Source organism: Bos javanicus, chromosome 15, assembly GCF_032452875.1.
Source record: "Bos javanicus breed banteng chromosome 15, ARS-OSU_banteng_1.0, whole genome shotgun sequence".
NCBI lineage: Eukaryota > Metazoa > Chordata > Mammalia > Artiodactyla > Bovidae > Bos > Bos javanicus.
The window spans coordinates 22,041,361-22,060,681 of record NC_083882.1 but is presented as its reverse complement, the minus strand read 5'-3'; the positions used below and the strand labels follow the sequence as shown (position 1 = coordinate 22,060,681).

The 19,321-nt window shown below is 38.7% G+C and overlaps 1 protein-coding gene across 4 annotated transcripts in view; it reads right to left on the bottom strand.

Moving 5' to 3' along the window:
- SIK2 (salt inducible kinase 2) overlaps positions 1 to 19,321 on the bottom strand; it is a 129,866-nt gene that overhangs the window by 39,376 nt on the left and 71,169 nt on the right. For all 4 annotated transcript variants that reach the window (XR_009741087.1, XM_061440260.1, XM_061440262.1 and 1 more), the window contains exon 4: positions 4,388 to 4,549. Coding sequence is in view for 3 of the 4 variants with exons in the window: in XM_061440260.1 (XP_061296244.1) it covers positions 4,388 to 4,549 (162 nt within the window). In the remaining variant the exon portion in view is untranslated. The remainder of the gene's footprint in view (positions 1 to 4,387; positions 4,550 to 19,321) is intronic.

The window sequence follows — 19,321 nt, the reverse complement described above, 5'->3', positions numbered from 1 at the left end:
AAACCTAGTTTTGGTTTACACTTCTCTTTAATTTCACTGTGTGTGTGTGTGTGTGTGTGTGTGTGCGCGCGCGTCTAAGTATGTGCTCAGGCATGTCCAACTCTGTGACCCCATGGACTGTAGCCCCTCAGGCTTCTCTGTCTATAGAATTTTCCAGGCAAGAATACTGGAGTGGGTTGCCATTTCCCACACCAGGGGATCTTTCCAACCCAGGGATCAAACCCACACCTCCTGTGTCTCCTGCATTGACAAGCAGGTTCTTTACCACTAGCGCCACCTGGGAGGTCCAAGTTCAACATAGAGGATGGCTGCTGCTGCTGCTGCTGCTGAGTCACTTCAGTCGTGTCCGACTCTGCGTGACCCCATAGACGTCAGCCCACCAGGCTCTCCTGCCCCTGGGATTCTCCAGGCAAAAAAACTGGAGTGGGTTGCCATTTTCTTCTCCAATGCATGAAAGTGAAAAAGTGAAAGTGAAGTTGCTCAGTTGTGTCCAACTCTTAGCAACCCCATGGACTGCAGCCCACCAGGCTCCTCCATCCATGGGATTTTCCAAGCAAGAGTACTGGAGTGGGGTGCCATTGCCTTCTCCATAGATGATGGCTAAAACAGTTCATTTATTCAGCCCATTTAGTAAGAGATGTTTAGAAGCAGAATAAACACAATGTATAATTTGAGGGAATAATTTTTTTGTACTTTATTCTGAGGTTCTGTAATTTTTCCATGGAGCCCCATCTTTCCTACATGTGTTAAATTTATTTAAAATTCAAGAAGAATCCTCAGAGACCAGAAGATGATGTTTTTAAAGGGAAGCAGGGCAATAAAAAAGTTAGATAAAAAGCAATGGATAAAAATAAGTACCCTGCAGAAATTCTCTAACAGCACTGGAACACACCTACACTTCTGAGGGTGTGTGGAATCCTTCATGATCCTGCACGGCTACCTGTCCAGGCTCTTTTCCTGTCACTCCTCACTGACAATTCCTCTCCACTAGCTCTGGTCTGCAGTTTCCCTACACACCGAGTTCTCTGGCCTACCTGCCTCTGCCTGAAGCTGCCATCCCTACCTCACCTCCTCAGCTCTCTTCCTTTCCTCTCGCTAATCCCATCACAAACGCCTCCCTCCTTAATAAAGTCTTACTAATGACTTTCCTCATTCTTCCAGGCACAGTCTTCTTCTAGCCTCATGGCTTGTATGACAATTATCTTTTTGTGCTGTATTCATTTAAAGGTCTGGTTCTGAACAGATTAACTCCTTGAGGTAAGAGCAGAGTTGAGCTTTTTTGCACTGCTGTTGTTCTTACCTCGAAACACCTGAATTTCTAGGACTTAGCTGAGGAGCATAGTAGATGCTTAATAAACATTTGCTGAAATTTGGGGTCAATGGTGGTGAGGGTGACAAGAGAAAAAAATGTGGGCAGGAAGGAAATCTGAATGCTTAGCTAAACTGCATGTACATGTTTGTGTGTGTATCCACTTGTGAGACACAGAATCAAGGACACCAAATGTATAAATATGGAATGATAGAATCCAAAATTCAGTCAGTGAGTACTCCCTCAGGAGTAACTGACAAACCAAGCTGGTGAGCTGCAAGAAGCACAGATACTGTGGTCAGAGAGACCAGGCTTGAACTCCAGGTCTGCTGCTTATTATCCGAGGCATCTTGGCAAGTGACTTAATCTCTCTTGTGTTTCAGCTTTTCGTCTAAAAACTGGCAATAGGTACGCAGCTCCTAGGGTTGCTGTGAAGGTTAATGGCACAAGTGCACAGCAGAGCGCCCGAGGATAGCGAAGGCTCCGTAAACGTGAGCGGTTACACTAGCCTCACCAGAGGGAACAACTGTAGGTTCCTGACATTTTACCTGTCTTCCAGATGAAAATGAGAGGATTTTGAAGTTCAAGTATTCAAAAATAAAAACAGCAAAAACAAACAAATAACCAGATTTCACATAATGACAGAAATACTAAGTTTATCTACTTACAGGTCAGAATTACAGAAGACATTATTATAGCCAGGCAAAACTTGGTTATAACCTTAATGGAATATTCTGCATATTCTGGTTGCAAGTTTCTTTGGTGCTCTATTTTGACATATTTGTGACAGAGCACTTTGTAATTCCTATAATATATGACTCCCACCTCTAACATTTCTTTCTCTGCCTGAAATGACTCCCAGAACTCCTTTAATAAAGGTATTGTTTTTTACAGAGTAAAGAACTCCCCCCACCCCCCAAAAAAGAAAAAAAAAACCAAGAGCCTTCTCTGACAAGGACAACTTTGGGGCAGCTGATGCTTTCAAAGAGAAGTAAACAAAAAATTCCAGTGGTCTGCACTACAGAAGGTTTGCAAAAAGAAGTGAAATGAATGGGACCAAAGGAAGGGCCAAAAGAAAAAAGGAAAAGTGGGAGAAATGAATGTACATTATAAATTACAGAACCACTAATACTGCATTTAAATTACATAAACACTAATACTACATTTTTTTTAATACTACATTTTTAAAACAAAAAGACAAATCAATACAAATCTTTATATATATATAATGGGAATGTAGCAAATTAACGTAAAAACGCTGTCTTATTTAGGCAATTCTATTAGAGGAAAAAAATCGAAGACTACAGAATGAAAAATCCATTACTCCCTGAAAGATACGTAACAGTGGCATTTAATATTAGCTATTAAAATTGAAGTAAAATAAGTAAAAAAAGTAAGTAAAATTAATTTGTTTGCCTTCCCTAAATGACCAAGACAAAAACTGATGATAAATGGCATAGAAATAGGCCAGCTAAATGCATGAATCAGAGGCTTCTCACTTCTATTTTATACCACGATGCAGCAAATTAAGGCATTTGCTTTCTCCCTAAACTTAGTCCAGTGGGTACCCACCCAAGTTAGTCATCCACTTCTTGCTCAGCTTCTCTCGTGTGGATGTCTGTCCCTTTTTAATGAACCTAGGACAAATCGCCACCTCTTGCAACTTTGCTAAACTTTTGCTTTGTGCCCTTGATGCTCTTCCAAACTCTAACCGAAACAAACCTCTCTCCTTCCCACACCTGCAGACTCTGCTGCTGCTACTCTGGTGCACACCCACATTTTCTTAACCGGACAAATGCATCAGATTCCTGATTAGTCTCCTGCCCAGCCTTACCCACATCTGCCACCTGTCTGCACTCTGTGGCCAGAGTGAGACATCCTTCTAACACGCAAATCTGATCGTCTTATCCAGTCCCGCTCCATCCCTACACCACACGAAAAGCTCCAACAGGCTATGCTCCCTATTACCTGCAGAATAAACTCTACCGTCTTTTTCATGGTCTTCAACACTTTTTTCATATTCTGACCCTTGCCTATCTGCTCTTCCTGTATCAACCCCCCATGCCTACAGATTTTTTATTTACCCAATAGTGAGCAATCATTCCCCACCATTTCAATCTCAATCCCTTTCTCTCTCTTTTACCTGTGACATTTACACAGTTGGCCTGCCTGTCTGTAATATCTTACTTCTGTTTATCTCCCTGGCAAGCTTCTGACTCATCTCTCAAGCTTGAATTCAAGTAGTTCCTTCTCTGTGCAGCTGCTTGATTTCTTAGGTAGACCGATGTTCTGACACCTATACTTCTACTGCAGTCTGTACATACAGTTTTGGGCACTTATCATGTTGTATTTTCATTATTCTTACTTCTCCACTAGGCTTTTAAGATCACAAGAAATGACTTTTTGATTTGTATCCTCAGTACCTAGCATAGCACAGTACCTGACACATAAATACTTACTGACTGAATGAGAGTTTTGACCATGTGAATAAGTAAACTTGGAATATAAACTATAAAAGTCTTTGTTAATTGTGAAAAGGGTAGGAGGAAAACTAGCAAAAATAATCTTATTCTTCATGTTGTAAATCAAAACTCCACTGTATCAGAAGAAGGCAAGGTGCTTCTGTGTCCCCAGCACTCTCATTCTCCTACGGTCACCTCCTTTGTCTTATTTCTGTCTGCGACCTCTCTCCAACCACCAGTCATACTGAAGAGAGCAGGGCAGAGCGCCAGCAACCTTCGCTGCTCCTCCAGCCCCCTCGGCCCCTCCAAACACTCACACTCTCAGCGGAGCACCACAGAGGGGCCTGAGCACAAACCAGACTGAGGATGCAAATCAGACCCCAGTCGGAGTCCTGCTATGCTGTGTGTTCAACTTATTTCCCTTACTTTTCTTTTTTTCTCTTTTTCCCCTTACTTTTCATTACACATAGGACTAAGGAACAGATTAAATACACTCTGAGAGGGTGTGACGTCCCAGGTAGGAGGGCTCCTGAACCTCTGCCTGCAGGTCTGTTTGCACACCCTGAGTGCTGTGGCTCACGTCTGACCACGTCAGAGCCAGCAGCGTCCCAGTTACCTGCTATCTTGATATTCATGTTGTTATCCAGCAGGAGATTTTCAGCCTTGAGGTCACGGTGCACAATCTGCCGACCATGACAGTAATCAACAGCAGACAGGATTTGCCAGAATTTGCGCCTGGCCTCAGACTCATTTAACCGGCCATGGTTAGCAAGGTAGTCTGTAAAAGGAGAAAGAATTTAGAATTACTCATACATACCAAAAAAAAGAAAACAACCCACTGTTAGTATCAGGATTTTTTTTCCCCTCAAAAACTTCTTTTAATAATGAGAGTTAGGGTTGAAGTAAAATAGTTTCCAAGTTCCTTGTCCTGAGAAAAATAATTCCAAACATATTTCACTGGAGTCTGGATAAGTGGACAGAGCCCAGGACCAGACAACAGCAATTGGCATAATACAGCATAATTCAAAAAGCTTTTTTAGGTTAAGAGGTACAAACTAATATGTACAAAATCAATAAGCAACAAGGACATATTTACTGTACAGCACAGGAAAATACAGCCAATATTTTATAATAATTTTAAATGGGGTATAATCTGTAAAAATATGGAATCAATATGTTGTACACCTGAAACTAACAATATTGCAAATCAACTAGACTTTAGTAACACAACACCGTAAATCAACTATACCCCAATAAAAATTAAAAATAAAAAAACTGTACTTCAATTTTTTAAAAATGCATTTTAAAGCCTCAACATTCTCTTTGCTCTTTGTAATAAATTTTTGAATACTTTTCCTAACCATCTTTTAAAAATAAAATTTATTTAAAACAAAGAACATAAATAAATTCTCGAACCTCTCATCAGACAAGGGATATCCTTCCTTTAAACAACCATTTGTGAAGTTATTGGACAAACCATCTGTAATAGAAGATATAACAGTCCCTGGAAGTAGCTTAAATAATTCATACCTTGTTATCTTGTTCAGGGGAGCAATGCTGATCTACCCTAAAACATGCAGACTTGTTCTCAAAACCATGTCCTCTAAACAAGTATAATTTGCAAGATACATTAGCTCTTTCCATGCAATATTATAATATCTATTAAAGTATTTTATTTGAAAATTAATTCTATATGAATTCAATAAAACTAAACATTACAACTTATTCAAGTTTCACCTGAAGATCTGAAAGGCCTCTGACATGATCTTTTCAGGAAAATGGGGTCAACATAAAACCTGAAAGGCTTTTCAGTTTAAGATTTTTTCTGAAGTTAGGAACTGTATGAGTGCATTAATATTCACAGTCATCGTCACGTATTTTCTGCTCTAGGCTTTGTGGTTTTACTGGTTTTCTAATTCCATCTTTTTGGCTAATGCCATCCTCAATATTTACTATAAAGTTTACTAACATTTGTATAGCACTTTACAGTTTATCAAGCATGTTCATATCACAGTATTTCGCTTAATCTTCCTAAAAGTCCTCTATGATAACTATTACTCTAATTCCCATTTTGTAGATGAGGAAACTCAAGGCACCAAGTAATCTGGCTGAATTCAGACAATTGGTAAATGCGTGGTTGCTCTGGTACTAGAACCTTTGAAAAACATTTTTGAAAAACTGTATCAAACTTCTTTATTAGCCTCCTGCTAAAGTCCTAACTATCCTTTCAAAACCCTGCTCAAACGCCACCTTGCCCTGAAAGAGCCCCTCATCTCTCAGGTGAAGGAGTGAAGTGAAGTCGCTCAGTCGTGTGTGACTCTTTGTGACCCCATGGACTGTAGCCTACCTACCAGGCTTCATCCATGAGATTTTCCAGGCAAGAATACTGGAGTGAGTTGTCATTTCCTTCGCCAGAGGATCTTCCCAACCCAGGGATGGAACCCGGGTCTCCTGCATTGCGGGCAGACGCTTTACCGTCTGAGCCATCTCTCAGGTGGTATTTAATAATCACTCTCCTCTGGACTCCTTCTCACTTATAACGCACTGTCTTGTACTTTCATTATCTGTATGTATAGCATAAACATCTAACGTGCAGACACATGCAGCCCTTATTCTAACACTCTGTGCGTTAGAAAATAAAAGATCCCTTCATTTAGGCTTCTTGAAGATAGACCCATATCATTCTCTTCTGTACTCCCCACATTGTTTATAGCACTATGCACAAACTAGCAGAGGTAAAATACTGAGTACACAGCTGACTAAGGTCTTAATACAGATGGTATCATGAAACGTTCCAAAAACAATATGATGAAAGTATGGAGCAGGAGTGCTCTACTCTACATGCTACAGGCTTTAAATGTGAGTGAACTTTTATATATTTTTATATATGTACTGTTAACAGACTGAGATGAGTTTGTCACAACTCCCCTTTGCCTTTATAGAGCAAAAAGTAGCCATTCATACTTGTAAGAGGGGAAAAAGGATCACTTAAGAACAAATCTGTAGACTTTTGAGCCAAACTGTCCAAACTATCATCAGAGTGACTCTAAATACATTGGCAAGTGAACAATGTGCTTTCTTTTCATAATAGTAAACTGGAGCCTCATTTCTCTGGATGAGCAGGGACATAGGTTAATTAAGGGCAAATGCAAACTCCCAAGGGGAATGCAGTATGCTTTATGTAGGGATTATCTTTTGACAAGTTAGTTATAACCTTCCTAAGAGTCTAGATAAGTGCGACTTAAACTGTATCACTAAATGAGACAATCTTTCCACAGACAAATGACTGACTTTTCCAAATAGACAGAATTTCTTCCTGTTGAAAATTCTGAGTCAATGTGGATCAATGGAAAAAACTTTTTGGGGATTTTTGACAACAGAGAGAAACTTAACAGATGCACTATGAATAAGTACATGTAAATATATGTAGAAAAATAACCCAAACTATTGCCTACAAAATGAGTCCTGGGATGCACAATAGAATCTACAGTAACTGATGGTTTTTTGAAGTGATCAGTCCAAACTGGAACTACTATAGCCAAGGGGGTTAAAAGGCTTTGTAGCTTGGCAGGAAGGGACTGCCTGTAAAACAAAGTGGGGGTATATCCGAAGCTACAGTCATCACATGTCAATAAACCTATAACACTGTGAGAAAAACGACAACACTCATGTTCCAGAGAGTAAGACACCATTTACAGAGGTGGAATTTTCACTTCTTAAGCAAAAATCTCAGCAAGTATTTCAGCATATCTATGCTCTTCCCTACTCTTTATGATTTCTGCAGTGGAGACAACCCCCAGAACTAACCCCCAGAGATCAGAAAATAACCAAGGTAAAAACCCGTGACTGCAAATTATCATCCCCATGAGGGGCACTGTTATCAATCCAACTCAAATTAATGCACAAGGTTTAAAGATAATATGCAAAAAGCACGCATTTCAGATTAAAAAACTACTTAATTATGGTTACAGAAAAAACTTCTAAGTGAAATAGGAATTCTCTCTATGAACTGCCTACGTATTTTTGAGGAAGGGATAGTTCTAAAAAATTCTTTCTTATGTTTACATTTGTTCTGATTGTTAATTTTACGTTTTTTGGTTTTAATAACAAAACTTTAAAAAGTACGTAGTCATTTGGCTGCACCATGTCTTCACTGTGGCACGTGCAGTCTTCAGCCTTTGAGCACGCCGGATCTTTAGCTGCAGCCCGTGAGACCTAGTTCCCTGACCAGAGGTTGAACCTGTGCCCCCCTGAGCTGGGAACAAGGAGTCTTAGCTACTGGACTGCCAGGCAAGTCCCAACAAGCCCTTTTAAGGCTATATTTTGTATGTGTGAAAGTGTTAGTCGCTCAGTCATGTCTGACTCTTTGTAACCCCATGGACTTTAGTCCACCAGGCTCCTCTGTCCATGGGATTCTCCAGGCAAGAGTACTGGAGTGGGTTGCCATTTCCTTCTCCAGGAGCTCTTCCCGACCCAGGGACTGGACCCAGGTCTCCGGCACTGCAGGCAGATTCTTTACCACTGAGCCACCAGGGAAGCTATTCTTCCTTGTGATACCGTTTATTTCACACTCCACCAACACTGCTTTAATGTCCCTGGAAACTTTCTCAGCTTTCATCTCTTATGACCTTTCAATTATTAGTTTATACTTAATTGGTTCCCAAAATAAACATCTCTTCCTGTTGATTCTGTGTTTGTCTGGTTTTTCTCCATCTCTTTCACTAATTGTCTCTACTTTCTCTTCAATCACTTAAGACTACCATAGTATAGCTCTGGCCTTTTGCTGTGCTTTTCCTATGCTCCTTCCCTCATAGAATTAATCTAAACTCTTACCTTCGTAGGGATAATCTTTGATCTGCTTCATTCTTTTTTTTTTTTTTAATGTATTTGGCTTCGCTGAGTCTTAGTTGTGTTATGAGATCTCTTAGTTGTGGCATGTGGGATTTAGTTCGCTGACCAGGGATCAAATCTGGGCCCCCTGCATTGGGAGCAAGAAGTCATAGCCATTGGACTACCAGGGAAGTCCTGGTCTGCTTTATTCTTAACTGGATGATTTTAGTTTTCTTTCACATCCTTCTCATTTATTGCCAGTCTCGGGGGTACTTCTTCAGTCACTTCAAAATATGTTCTAACATCTGACCTGGAATTTTCTGGTCACAAATTCTATTGAGAATCTAATGAAAATTATACTTACATACAAAGACACATGTAAAATTTTATGTGCAATTTCAAGGGGGTCTATAAAATTTAATTTAATCAAAGTTAGGAAATTCTTCCTTAAGGGATTTCATTCCCTGATTAGAACTTCCTCTAGATCTAGCAAGGGGCTTCTCTTGTGGCTCAGCTGGTAAAGAATTTGCCTGCAATGTGGGAGACCTGGGTTCGATCCCTCTGTTGGGAAGATCCCCTGGAGAAGGGAAAGGCTACCCACTCTAGTATTCTGGCCTGGAGAATTCCATGGACTATACAGTCCATGGGGTGGCAAAGAGTCAGACATGACTGAGTGACTTTCACTAGATCTAGCAAGCACATTTAACCTTTCAATAACTAACACAATTGTGGACCTACACAGATTTTCTTTCTGCTACTGTGGTGTTATCAAGACTGAGTTCATTTTTCTTTTTATAAACTTCACTACCACCTTCTAAGTCACTATAACTATCATCTTACAGTCACTCAACCTCAAAATTTCAAGCATCATCTTCTACCAACCCCTGAATTAAGTATAGCTAAAGCCCCAATTGGGCTTCCCAGATTGTTCAGTGGTAAAGAATCCGCCTGCAATGCAGGAGCAGCAGGAGATGTGGGTTTGATCCCTGGGCTGGAGAAATCCCCTAGTGGAGGAAATGGCAACCCACACCAGTATTCTTGCCTGGAACATCCCATGGACAGAGGAACCTGGCAGGCTACAGTCCATGGGGTTGCAAAGAGTCGGACACAACTGAGCGACTGCACACGCGTGCACACAAAGCCCCCAAAAGTAGGTTTCAAGATTTAAGTTTTATATGGTATAATTAATGAAAGTTTTCACCTTGCTTTTATAGGAGTCTAGATTTCATAGCACAGTGCATGACTGTGCACATATATGCTCAGTAAATCATAGCTGCTACCATCATCATGGTTGTTCATCATCACCACCACCACCTCACATGGCACCCCTTGTTTTTCCCCTGGGATAAGGAGCAGCTTTCCAAGGCTCTTATCAGAGTGGAGAAACCCAGTCAGGTGACTCTTCTCAAATTTCAGGAGAGTCAGACTCTCTGAATGACTAACTTTAAGCTTAATGCTCTTCCCCCAGAAATTATTAGTATTCCTTAAAGCTGGAGCTGGGTAATAGACGAAAAGATTAATACTTTATGCAATTACATACTTAATGTTATGCTAAAAGGATTTAATTTGTAATTTCATCAGTCTGTAATCTGGGAGTAAAGTAAAAATGTTGATGCCAATTTAATATTCTATGGTGAAATAGCCTTTAAAAAAAAAAAGACAAAAATCAAATGACCTCTGATAATTAAATCCTGGTCAGACATTCCTAACCCACAAATTTACAGAGACTAAATCTGAAGACAGATAGTGTTTTATGGAATCTGACCATTATGAATCCTGAAGCTCTAATAAGGTAATCAAAATTGGTTCATTTATTCTCTTCAAAATACTCTGAAGATCCATTATCTTCAAGCCCCATATTCAAATCTTTATTCATCTTTTCCTCTAACATTCCTTTCCTTTAATCAGTACAAAGTATCACTATAAAATAAAACCATCTCACTATAAATTAGGATGCTGGTCTTTGTCAATTTAGTCTGTGCTGGTTCTAACAATCACTCTTGGATAAAATATAATTAAGAAAGGAAGGTCCATTAAACAAAACCCTGAAAAACAGTTTTTAGCACGTTAATACACGTACCACTCTACACTGGTAAACACTAACAGAAAACAGATTAGTTGTATGATCTGTATTGAATTAGGATAACGAGGGTTATCCTAATTCAAAATACTAGACTATAATATTATTTATACTATTAAACTACATTAAACTTTTAATGTAGACACATTTATGAATATGAAGCTATAGATTTTAAAACATTTTGCTTTTCTCTGTCTGTTTCTGTAAGTACATAATCATTTCAAATTGGGAGTTTGTCAAAAATTAAAGGAAATTGTTGCTTGTGGTATACTCTGGCAATTTAATTGTGCTTTCAGCAATTTCCCTACATTAGACTGTTTGCATCTGTTCCTCAAGCTATGTGTAACTACTGAAACAAACCACAGTCTTCTGAGAAGTAAGATGAGCTTTTAGTTACAGAGCTTAAAGTTTTAAAGATTATTTACAATCAGCTTCTTTGACTATACATGTAAGTTTTGAGGGACAATTAAAAGCAAATATGGTCAAACTTTTCTAACGTTATTTGTAAACCCCACAGAGAAGCCAACAGATGGTGATATCCGATGACAGTAATGGACACAAGCAGATGACTTCAAAAAATTGTCCTATCTTTAGAAAAATACGTAAGTAAAATAAATTTCTGATTTCCTTGTACATAGGAAGACATCAAAATATAGCAGAAAAAGTTATGGAATCAGACAAGCCTGATTATGAATGCTGTTTCTACTTTTCACTGCTGAATGACATTGGACAAGTTATTTAGGCCCCTGTCTACTCTGACTTTTCAGTAATAAATCTCAAATTTGTTCTTTGTGGGAATGTCCTACCTTACCTGCTCCTCAGATGAAGTCTAACTTTATAGCATGCTATGCTATGCTATGCTATGCTAAGTCACTTCAGTCGTGTCCGACTCTGTGTGACCCCGTAGACGGTAGCCCACCAGGCTCCCCCGTCCCTGGGATTCTCCAGGCAAGAACACTGGAGTGGGTTGCCATTTCCTTCTCCAATGCATGAAAGGGAAAAGTGAAGTCGCCTAGTCGTGTCTGACTCTTAGTGACCCCATGGACTGCAGCCTACCAGACTCCTCCGTCCATGGGATTTTCCAGGCAAGAGTACTGGAGTGGGGTGCCATTGCCTTCTCCGAACTTTATAGCATAGAACCTTTTTAAGAGTATTCTATTTCCATATCTATTCTAGTCTATTGATTTCCATCTATACACAGCAATTTTTATCCTGTTGTATGAAAACATCATACTCTCTGCTGTGTCTGATATGAGTCTAGTAGTTATGACACAAAATAAGCTTTAGAAAAAAATTGTATTTCCAGTTTTGAAATATTTAATAGAAAAATCAAGAAAGAAGACTTGTAAAAATAAATATATACAAAGAACATGATTTGGGGTCCAGTTTCCATATATGTATACAGATCTTAAAAAAGCACACAGACACATCTCAATTATGAGTCAGAAAAAATTCAATCGAAAAGAACAATGAAAAGTCAAAGTATTAGTTGTTCAACTGTGTCCAATTCTTTGCGACCCCATGGGCTATAACCAGCCAGGCTCCTCTGTCCATGGGATTTTCAAGGCAAGAATACTGGAGTGGGTAACCATTCCCTTCTCCAGGGGATCTTCACAACCCAGAGATAGAACCTGGGTCTTCTGCATTACAGGCAGATTCTTTACTGTCTGAGCCAGCAGGGAAGCCCAGGAATAATGAGCATAGTAGCATATGATGACATGGGCCCTCAATCGTACTGATTCTTTTCAGATCAGTCTTGAAGCACAATGCTTTCTCTCTCATAGAATCAAATTAAGGAAGAAAGTCACACTTTATTGTGAGTTTAAAGTAAACAGTCATCTGTTTATTCATTCACTCAACAAACACCTTAGTGACCTCTTTGTATCAGCCACTACGTCAGCACTTTGACCTCATGAAACTTTTGTTTGGGTGAAGTAAACAACAATAAATAAGGAGATAAAAATTATAATCATGAAGTATAATAAATGCCAGAGAAATAGGGTGACCCTCTGGAAAGTATCTGGGAGAGGCTATTTTATACAGAGTGATCAGGAGAGGCCTTTACGAGAAGGTACTATTTCAACTCAGGAGAAAAGCATTCAAGAACAGAAGAAACCAATCCAAGGCTAAGTCATAAGACCAAAGAAAAGGAGAAGGCATAGGAGGAAACTGAAAAGGCAAGGTCAATAAACAACAAGATCCTACTGTAAGGCACAGGAACTCTGCTCAATGTCATGTGGCAGCCTGGATGGGAGGGGAGTTTGGGGCAGAATGGATACATGTATATATTCCCTTTGCTGTCCACCTGAAACTATCACAACATTGTCAATCAGCTATATTCTAATATAAAATTAAGAACAAAACACAACAAAAAAGAAAAAATAAACAAACAAACAAAAAAAACAAGGTCAAACTCAGCAAGAATTTACAAGCCTGAAGAGGGTGTCTATATTTAAAATATTGGGAAATTTTTAAACAGTTTTAAGTAGGTGAGAGACCTGACCTAACTCACAATTCAGAAACACTTAAAGATAATCTGAAACTTTGAACTCTATGTTAATAAGCAATACAGTTCCATCAAGTAAAAATTCAAATAAAAAATTTAAGCACCCCTATGGGAACGATCCTGATGACTGATGCAAGAGCCAGAAAGAAATAAAACTCAGTCCCTAATAACGCAAACAAATTTACAATACACATGAGAAAAGAAGGTTAAATAATAAAAACTAGCTCTTCAAGATAATAGATGTCATGAGGTAATAATACTGGCTTACAGATGTTAAGATGAGACATTGTATAAAACATAATAAAGACTCTCAATACAATTTTAGAGCAATATCTGGTTTTCTTACTGATTTTGATATATGCAGTAACATTTCATTAACTGTACCAGAACTGCTTTTAAGATGGCATTTTTTTTTTAATGTCAACTGAAGAGCCTAGGAAAGTGCCCAGACTCATATTTAATACTACCAGATGATGATGTCATCTCAATGGCATTAAACATTCCAGACAATTCCTTAAATAGGTATTTTCATCTCACCTATTTTTATCATCTTTACAGGACCTCAAGGTCTGTTGTGAATTATTTCAGAGTAATGAATATGACTGGACTGATAAATGAGTCACTCTTTAACTGAACTACTGATGTTGTATGCTATTTACCCAATTTATGGTAGTGTTATAATAATATTTATAAATGCAATCTGGTCACACTTCTAACACATTCTTTACATAGATAAATACATCCAGATAACTAGTTTGATATGCAATTATTTCTTAAGAAGGAAAGAAATACAGGCTAAAGAACAGGCTGTGGTTTACCAAACCATGCAATTTTTAGGAATTAGGATTTAAAAGCCAAACAAACAGAATAAGATGCAGATGAAGAAGGGAAAAAACATGTTAATTTTAATATTTTGGTTTCTGTATATACATACTCTAAGGACACAAGGTTAGCACATACTTGAGATCTAAGATATTGTTGTCATTCACTCATAAATCAAACAGCAAATATATTTATTTATTTTTTCACTGACTTCTTCAGGTGAATTGTTAGTGGAAAACAATGAAGCCAGGCTGGATGGGTTCATTCAGAAATGTACACAGAGAACTCAAGACTGTAGTTTAAACTGTGCTGGAAAAGAACAATTTTTCAAGGAATCTCTCTCAATAAATTTAGTTACAGAGCAAATAAAGTTTCTTGGGCAGACAAGTTCAGGAAAAGTCAAGCCCCTTAATTTATCATCCAGTGGCTTGACTATGATGTATGTTTCCTGGGGTCTTCCACAGGTAAGTAATAATGACATTGTGAAGTCACTTGTCAAAGAGGAGAAAGGAGAACAGTGAAAGGAAAGAACTATCTGGAAAAAATGAGACCCTAGGTACTTGATGAAAGTGAAAGTGGAGAGTGAAAAAGTTGGCTTAAAGCTCAACATTCAGAAAATGAAGATCATGGCATCTGGTCCCATCACTTCTTGGGAAATAGATGGGGAAACAGTGGAAACAGTTTCAGACTTTATTTTTTTGGGCTCCAAAATCACTGCAGATGGTGACTGCAGCCATGAAATTAAGACAATTACTCCTTAGAAGAAAAGTTATGACCAACCTAGATAGCATATTCAAAAGCAGAGATATTACTTTGCCAACAAAGGTTCGTCTAGTCAAGGCTATGGTTTTTCCTGTGGTCATGTATGGATGTGAGAGTTGGGCTGTGAAGAAAGCTGACTGCCAAAGAATTGATGCTTTTGAACTGTGGTATTGGAGAAGACTCTTGAGAGTCCCTTGGACTGCAAGGAGATCCAACCAGTCCATTCTGAAGGAGATCAGCCCTGGGATTTCTTTGGAAGGAATGATGCTAAAGCTGAAACTCCAGTACTTTGGCCACCTCATGGGAAGAGTTGACTCATTGGAAAAGACTCTGATGCTGGGAGGGATTGGGGGCAGGAGGAGAAGGGGACGACAGAGGATGAGATGGCTGGATGGCATCACTGACTCGATGGACGTGAGTCTGAGTGGACTCCGGGAGTTGGTGATGGACAGGGAGGCCTGGCGTGCTGCGATTCATGGAGTTGCAAAGAGTTGGACACGACTGAGCAACTGAACTGAACTGAACTGAGGTACTTGCTCAACTATTCAGAAATCAAAGAGGACAGTTAATTCAGTAACAAACTGACATTACAAAGTTGAACTATTTCTGTGGCAGATTTTTGTTCCCGTATCTTTCCTTCACCCCTGTAAAAAGATTATATGTATCTATCCTCTCTGCCATGTGCTTCCCAGTAGAATAGATGCTATACATCCTCGCCCTATGGCCTTTGTGCTTGGTCATGGGAAAAGTGTGTGGTCTGACTTGATCCCATATGTTTCTACCAAGTGTCACGAGAAAAGCCTCAGAATGAGAGACACTGAAGCAGACTGAACCCAACCTACAGCCTGAAATAAAGTGACCCCAGCTGACCCACAGACAAAACACAATTGTTGATGTAAATCACTGAGTTGTGAAGTTATGTAATATTATTATAGCAAAAATATGACTGATAAAGTGTCCAGTATTAGAAAAGAGAATTTGCTCAGCTATAAAATGAACTATAATTATACAAGGAAATCTTTTGAATACTTTTGCCACAGAATTTATGCAACATTTTGTTTCCTATTATATGTACACCCGTATTATTTTTACACATCTGAATGATTTTTTTAGATATCAAAACCAATTTGATTCCTTCTGAAGAACAACTGCTCACGTAGACTGTCTTAGTTATTGGCTCTGTTATATAAGATGATGCAAAACAGACTAGTCTGGTTTCCTGGCAGAAGCATGTCACGTGATCATGTTTTCCAAGCCAGTCTGCCCATTATCAGCCCCCAGCCTTGCCCACTGCCTCCTCCTTCCAGATTCAGCACTGGGTAAGGGGGACAACTGATTAGACATGGTTCTGAAGAACCAATTACGATTCAATTCCAAAGGAAGATAAAACAGACAGAGGGGTTACTTAGGGCTATTCCTAAGTCAAGGAAGTAATTAAAGAAAATAGCACCAAAATGGACATGCACTAATGCTGAAAACACTGGACTCTACTCTCAGCTCTTATGCAAATCACTTAATCTTTCTAGGTCTCAGTTTCTAAACATACTTAATACACAATATAATTTCTAGGGCTGCTTTTTATTTTGTTTCCAGTTTTATTAAGATAGAATTGATATTCATTATTGTATAAGTTTAAGGTATATAGCATAATGATCTGACTTACAAATATCATGAAACAATTATCAAAATGAACTTCCATCATCTCATATAGATACAAAATAACAGAAACAAAAAATAGTTTTTTCCTTGTGATGTGAACTCAGGATTCACTCTTAACAACTTTCATATATAACATACAGCAGTGTTAATTATATTTATCATGTTGTACATTGTACCCCTAGTACTTATTTACTTCATAACTGAGAGTTTGTATCTTTTGACTGCCTCTAAGGCTGCTTTTTAATTCAATATTAATACTTCAGTAGATATCAACTTTGTGTAAAAATGTGACTTCAAATTTCCCCCTGGTTTATTTATTTAAAAAACTTTTTTGTGGTAAAACACACGCAACAAAAAGTATTGTCTTAACCAGTTTTAAGTGTACAGTTCTCTCTTGATTTTTTTAAAAATTTTTAATTGGAGGACAATTGCTTTACAATGTTATGTTGGTTTTTACTGTACAACAATGTGAATCAGCTGTAAGTAACCCCCTTGGTTTATTTTTATAAAATCTTTTTCCTTGTAACTGATGGTATAAAAATCCTGAGGACTGCTATTTTAGGGCTGGAGAGAAGTTAGATATATCAGGGATGTGGAAAGGACAGAATCCTAAGTGGAGATGATTCGAGAAAACAGATCAAATCCAAGACGCTCACAGGAAAGATAAAAGGTAAATGGTTAAGGTTTGGGCAGTATTCAGGGGTCTAATACAGTCTGGAAAGCTTGGATCCCTACTTCTGATAGTTTCAGATAACAATATCTGACATTTCATAAAGCTGGTAGTACTTTGATTCCTGGGTTGGGAAGATCCCCTGGAGGAGTGCATGGCAACCCACTCCAGTATTCTTGCCTGGAGAATCCCATGGACAGAGAAGCCTGGTGGGCTATAGTCCACAGGGCTGTAAAGAGTCAGACATGACTGAAGCAACTTAGCACGCACGCAGTGTGCCAAAACAAGAGTACTCAGAGTGACAAAAACAATTAAGGCCTCTAATCATGTAGCTAATTAATAAATGTTTTTTTTTTTAACAAAAGACAAGAAGCTGTAAATGCTTATGAAACCTACTGGTTTTAAGAATGTAGTGGTGAAGATCCTGAATAACAGAGGAACAGGAATAGTCTTGAGCAAAGTTCTCTCCTGTGGCCTTTGAATGACTAATATTCCACAAGGGACATGACTTCATAGAGTTGGGTGTGCAGATTCAACTCTAACATTTAATGATGTCTCCAGGTGGTTTAAGTGGCTAGCCTTGTGTTATAGGTGTGGCTAACCATAAAAGAGATCAGCATGGGTTTCTAATCATGACTATTAGGAAGACCAAACATACTATTATCACGTACCGCTGACATACAAAAGTTTACGCACTCTAAGATACAATTTGGTACCATTCTCACTAATCCAAAAAATTTTATTAGGTCAGAGTTTAAGCTAATAATGGTCAGAACTACAGAGTTTAGAAGAGTCTGCACTCTTCTCAAAGCTCCATATCCACTAAAGTTAGAACATGGTTCCATGACTTGAAAAACACTAAAAGTCCTTGTATTCTCTCATAGGTGGTGTTCATGCATTTCAGAGCAAGAGTTTTCTAACTACCTTATTGTTGTTTAGTTAGCAGTTTCTCAACAGTCTCTGACCTATCTTTCTAACCAATCTTTTAGATCCTCTTGTTCCTTCCTCTTTGAACAAAGGAAAAAAATTAATAGTGAGCCCATTTTCAGAGAAGGCAATGGAACTCCACTCTAGTACTCTTGCCTGAAAAATCCCATGGACAGAGAAGCCTGGTAGGCTGCGGTCCATGGGGTCGCTAAGAGTCGGACACGACTGAGGGACTTCACTTTCACTTTTCATTTTCATGCATTGGAGAAGGAAATGACAACCCACTCCAGTACTCTTGCCTGGAGAATCCCAGGGACAGGGGAGCTTGGTGGGCTGACATCTATGGGGTCGCACAGAGTCGGACACGACTGACACGACTTAGCAGCAAGCCCATTTTACTTTCTAGGAATTTGTTAAGGCATGCTAAATCTAATCAATTAGCCAATTATTACAAGAATGTTAGCAATTTAAAAAGTAGATTCCCTTAATAATTCTGAATTTAAAATTTGCTACTCTAAGGTTTACTAAACATTCTAGGAACAGTCAAAGAATATCCTATTGGCGTTTAACATGTCTCATAATACTATGGACTTTTAGAGCTGTGCAACCCTGAGAGGAGCTGAAGCTAAAGCCTTGGAAAAATTCTGAGCTTGCTCTATTTTTGAAGTCCATCATGTGCTAGTATTACCAACAGTTCAAATAGGATAGCTTATGTACTACTCAAATATTTGTGAACCATTAAGCTTTTGTATAAATAAGGATGTCTATTAACCAAACAAATTGGAAAAAAACAGTGAGATCTGTCATTGACCTTGGATTTGATCCTTTGAAATCTACAGGATTAAGCAATCAGTGCCAGCATGTGAGTTGCCTAAAGAAAATTTCATCACGAGGGTAAATGACAAACACTGGACTGGCAGGCTTTTGAACTACTATAATTAAGTTGCAGCTCAGGCCATGAAAAGAATGAGGCTTCATCAAATCTGCGTATCCCCGTAACATACAGATAAAAGGCAGTAAAGATACCTTGGAAACAGAGAACGGGGAGTAGAGTTAGGAAATGTAGTCTATAGTCCGTAAGAAAAGGATAGCCAAGATCAGAGAGGATGGTAGGGGAGTAAAGAAACGATGCATTCAAAAGGCAAAGCAAAGGTGAGGTCTAATGACCATGAAGTCATTATGGCTGGGTAAATAACCAGAGCCAGTATACCACAAAGTGATTAATATCTTAAGTGCTAAGAAGTTTTCCAACTCAGCTATTAGGGATTCCTGTGGGGAAACATTTTTAACTTAA